Raw genomic sequence first — 5,277 nt, 5'->3', positions numbered from 1 at the left:
CTGGCCCCGCCCCCTGCACCTGTAATCACTGACGTCATTCTTTAGTCTCCAAAGCTGGTCCTTGTTTCGTCTTGGCGCTTTGAGACACGCCTAATATTTACATATCGCCACGCCCACTTTATTAATCTCTTTCATTCTCTATTATAAATAACAACGCGAGGCCAGTCCGGCACATCCCCCCTCAGCCACACCCTCTTCAGTAAATGCGGTTTTTTTATTTACAAACAAAATAACACAAAAAGATCAATAAAACCGAGGCGATTTATAGGCCTATGTTTTAGCAGTGTGTAACGCAAAGCACATAAAGAACCAGTGAGTGATCAAACACATTGAGCTTTGTAAATAAAATAGTCTAAACCTCTTGTAAATGAGAACATTTCATTGTCTGTCCAACGGAATAGCCCAAAGAGCTGGTGGGAGGAAAAAAAACGTCTCACATGATCCAGCTGTAATAAGATTAATTAAGGCAAGGTAAATACAGATACGCTATTAGGAACTGGCTTATGCTTTAGCTTGACATACGTCTAGTAGCATTTCTAACGACATAAAATGATTTAAATAGGCTTTTAAACCTGACTAATGTCAGGAAATGAGAGAGAGAGAGAGTGAGAGAGAGAGAGAGAGAGAGAGAGAGAGAGAGAGAGAGAGAGTCTATTCTATGTTGTGGGTGTGGTAAAGTGGATTTATACAGCTGTGGGTTTTACACAATGGGCTGTAGGTCTACAACATGACCATGACCATAAATAGAGCCTAGCCAAAGTTCAGTTACAATAAAATGTGAGGCACCTCAGAGTCCTTAATGATTGTGTAACACCAAACACAGGAAATTGTTCATGGAAATTTCTGTAATAGCCTACACTGGGTCTGTGTTTAATGTCAGAATCTCAGGATTATTCAGATCTGGAAAACATTTACACTAAAACATAAATAAATAAAAAAGCTGACAATTGACACGTGATGTCTCATACAAATAAACACTGATGACGTTAAATAAATGTGAATATTTGTTGAATAAATCAGATCAGGTCATCATTGTGAATTTGTTTTGGTGTGTTGTGATGTTTTACAGTGTCCTTTTACTCTTGTAAAGTATAAAGCCCTTTGGCATGTTAAAGGTGTGCTATAACTGTTTATTTTATATCATTACAACAATAACAACAATGTCAACAAAAACAACAGTAACTGTTATTATTATGATTATGATTATGATTATTGCTGTAGGTGTTGTGTTTTTGTCATTGTCCTGGTTGTTATTGTTTTATAATGATTAAAAATAAACTGTTATAGCACACCCCTTACATATAATAATAATAATAATTTTTTACAAAAAGTAATAATAATAGTTATTATTATTATCATTATTAATTATTAATTATTATTATTATTATTATTATTATTATTATTATATGCGTTGTGCTACCAGCTGGTCATAATTGAATTTTGATCAGCTTCAACGTACTTTGTAATAATAATAATAATAATAATAATAATGTTTTGCGCTGGTCATAACTGGATTTTAAGCAGTCTCAATGTGCTTTTAAATCCTTTCTGTCGTCGTTTGTGTGTGTGTGTCTGTGTGTGTTAGGGGACGTACATACATTTATGACTGTAAGAATCAGCAACGAACTGATTTTGTAATACTGATGGATAAATAGACGTTTCAAAGAACCGAATCAACTGCAGATGATTCATAAAATAGTGAATCTTTTGAGTCATTTGTTATGTTGCACAGCAGCGCCATCTCGCGGTCAGCACAAGCTCACAACATATGCGGATTGTTTGGTGACCCGACACGACAGGCCTTTTCTAGATCATATTGTATGTGTATTTAACCTTCTACCTCAGACTGACTAACTAATTACTATACTCAGTGTTTTTTTTTGTTTGTTTCCAAAATCTGAAACGGCTTAATTCAAGTTAAATATTTTCTATAATGAATTACATATTAACTAACTTCTAGCTACAATCCCAAATTCACTAAAATAAACTACATTTAGATCACATTTTTGCTCCAAATCGATGTAATTTTAGGCAGCATTTAACCATATTCATTTAAGCAAGTATCGGCAGTATTTACTCTAAAGAAGATGCAGGATTTAAGATCAGTCCATGTGTCTGATTGGATCACATTCAAAAGACAAAGTCAAGTATGAATTAAATCACTAGAACAAAGTTGCATAGAGTCACTGAAGACACAGAATTTATAAGAGATAACACAGGACAAATTAAAGTGTATGTATGTTGGTTTATTTACAATATGTACAAACAAAGTGTTGTCATTACACAGGCAGAATAGGATTAACATCATTCTGAGAAACAGAAATGAAAGCTAATGTCATTCAGCATTTAGGACATCAGAAATACATAAATAAAAACACACACACACACACACACACACACACACAGATTTTGCTTTAATGGTTACAACGACACCATGTTTATACACTTGAGCCAAGACCATTAAAAAAAACATATGGATGTCATTTACTCTGCAACTCTGAATTGTAAGCAAATCTCTCTCTGATTGAAACAATGTACATGTGAGCAAATAACTGCTCGGAAATGTTCGTTCGAGTTCACGTGGGTGGAGCCAAACAGTTAAAATGGCAACGATCCGTCATGGTCTCGTTAATTAACACGGCATGCGCGGATCATGAGCAGCTGCAGGAGGACGAAAAGTGGCGAGACTATGAGGCCGAAAAGCGGGTCACGCGTCTGCTCGGCTAGTTTCTGGCAAAGCAGCACCTCACACACCAGCTTGAGGCTGAGCACGGTGAGCACCCAGAGCAGACGCAGCACGGCCAGCCGTTCCTCGCCTTCCTGATACAGCCGGATGGAGACGATGGCCGTAAAGTAGGTGCTGAGGCCGTCCGCGGCGAACAGCGGCACGAACACCAGCCACCAGCTCACGGTGGTCAGCAGGTCCACACGGAGAGCCACAAACACGCTGAATGCGAGCAGCGCGGCAAGATGGAGGAAGAGCTCGAAGGTGGCAAAGCCGAGCCATTGGACCAGCTCACGCAGAGAGAAAAGCATGGTGTGATGGGACTTGTACTGCTTTAGGGGATGTTAGGCCAGCAGGTCATGAAGACTGGATCATTATTTTGCTTTTTGCATTCTGAAATGATAAAAGGACAGAAGAAATCATTTATAACGGGTTAGTTAAAGACACCACGTTCAGGTCCACAATGGATGTATTGTCTATTACTATTAAGAAGATTCCATGCCAGATAAAAAAGCAATAATGTGGTCTCATTTTGTTGATAAATGTTGATCCTTCTCCTCACTGAAAGGAAGACTAAAAATTTTGATAAGTCCTGTTGTGAGTTGTTTTTTTATTTTTATTATCATATTAAAATGTTCATGTTTTAATAGTAATTCTGAAAGGCTTAATGATTAAGCACTCAACAATCAATTGAGCAGGAATGATGAAACAATAGGCCTCATTTATCAATCTTTTAATGCTAAAAGTTGTGTGTAAATACTTGCATAAGCCAAAGTGAACTAAAATTTGCCATTTACAAATGTTTCGAAAACTCTGATTTTTGTTGTACCTGCGTGTGTATGTTTATCGTTCCTGACACAGCTCATTTGCATTTGGTGACGCCCACAAAACTCCATAAAAGGTCAAACACACAGACAGCTGGGAGCAAAAAATGAACGATGAGGATAAAAGGCAAAAAGAAGTTATTTTGACTCACTTCTATGCCAATAACAATATTTAGTAATAATAATAATAATAAAAGAGTACTAAATAATAAGTGACTCCAAAGCACTTCAATAGGACGCTCTGGATAAGGGCGATTGCTAAATACTGTAAACATAATAAAAATAAGCGCAGACGTATATTCCAGATATAAACGTGCAGTAATCCAAGTAAATGATATGATTTGACGTCGATCAAGGCGAGGTTTACATTAGTTGGTCTTCATGCTTAAATTTACACGCATTCAGGAGCACGAGTAGGATACAAACATTTTTCAGAATTTACAGGATTTTCATGAACACCAAATTTCTTGTCTAACGCTCAGACTAACAAATTACAAATAAATCTGTTCATATCCAGCTTGATCAACGAGGACTAATGAGCCTGTAAAGTGCATTCCTTAATATGAAAAGCAATCCCTCCTGTAAAAGAGCAATTGCAGGCCCTTATTTGATTACAAGCCCAGCCATGAGTGTGAGTTCCAGCTATGATTGGACAGCGACTGCATTTCAGTGCCTCATGACTGCAACACACTGATGAAAGTGAAATTCAACGTGACGGGGAACTGCAAAGTCAGCATTTAATTCTTAACAGCTTGTTTTTCACTGAAAACGGATTTGCTTTTGCTTTTCAGTGCGGCACGTTGTCCTCATGTCACATATACAAACAGAAATACTGTCTGTTTACGTTTTTTTCCTGATGTGCTCGCTTTGGTCTCTGGCACAGAATCTTCTCCTTATAATACACTACATCTCGAACCTGGGACCCTGAAGCTATGAAGCAGGAACACAACCTTCTGCCACTCTGAAATCCAATTCATTTTTATCTTATTAACATTACCATAGTCTTTTTATTCTAGCAAAGTTTTTCAAAACTATTTTTAAAGACTGTTTTTTCTTAAACCTACTAGATTTTCTGCATCCAGTATGCTTTGAAAAAAAAAAGAAAAAAAAGAAAGAAAAAAAAAGACATTTTAAATCACTAACTGTATAAGGACAAGAGAAATCCTGATATTAAATAAAGACAACACATTTACAACCTTGGTGTCCTCAGTAATTAACAATAATCTTGATTATCTTTTTATCCAGCGTAAGGTATATCGACTTTAGCTAAATGTGGCCCCTCCGTTCAGCCTTTGTCTTAGTATTAAATTCATTTTATGGCATTTTTAAAAAAAAAAAAATCCTCAATAACCAAAACGCTATAAAACCTCCCAGGCTGTAACACATACCCTGCACATCTGGGCGCTTTTCTTTAATAACACAGCTGTATCTATGCTACTTTAATGCACATATATTGGAATTAGTGAAGCTAAGCTAGCTATAGCAGCGGAAATCGCCCATAAAAGCGACCACGTTAGCAATAAGACAGTCTTACCTAACGAGGTAGTGCATCCTAAAAAACGCGAACGATATTTTTATTTTTTATTTTTTTACATTTTCGATCAATGCGTCAACGTAGATACATGAGATATGAAAAAAAACCAGGTAGAATAATCACTATAGCGTTGTGACTAATTATTACGCGCCGTCGCGGAGAGATGACGTTTTACGGTAGCCGACGTGACCATA

The 5,277-nt window shown here is 36.9% G+C and overlaps 1 protein-coding gene across 3 annotated transcripts; it reads right to left on the bottom strand.

Annotated features, from left to right (window-relative positions):
- Nucleotides 1–2,231: 2,231 nt before the first annotated feature.
- On the bottom strand, nt 2,232–5,236 carry tmem203 (transmembrane protein 203). 3 transcript variants are annotated; one of them, XM_053617662.1, is made up of 3 exons: nt 5,084–5,236; nt 3,555–3,643; nt 2,232–3,118 (listed from the first exon to the last, which is right to left on the bottom strand). In XM_053617662.1, the coding sequence occupies exon 3, from the start codon at nt 3,034–3,036 to the stop codon at nt 2,629–2,631; it is 408 nt and encodes a 135-aa protein (XP_053473637.1). In that variant the 5' UTR covers nt 3,037–3,118; nt 3,555–3,643; nt 5,084–5,236; the 3' UTR covers nt 2,232–2,628. The 3 variants fall into 3 exon arrangements, with proteins under 3 accessions (XP_053473637.1, XP_053473636.1, XP_053473638.1); XM_053617661.1 differs by lacking the exon at nt 3,555–3,643 and having other exon boundaries at nt 5,084–5,232; XM_053617663.1 differs by lacking the exons at nt 3,555–3,643; nt 5,084–5,236 and adding an exon at nt 4,938–4,995.
- Between the last annotated feature and the right edge of the window lie 41 nt (nt 5,237–5,277).

This window comes from Ictalurus furcatus, chromosome 28 (genome assembly GCF_023375685.1).
Source record: "Ictalurus furcatus strain D&B chromosome 28, Billie_1.0, whole genome shotgun sequence".
Taxonomy (NCBI): Eukaryota; Metazoa; Chordata; class Actinopteri; order Siluriformes; family Ictaluridae; genus Ictalurus; species Ictalurus furcatus.
The sequence above is the reverse complement of the archived record's forward strand: the minus strand, read 5'-3'. Positions and strand labels throughout refer to the sequence as shown.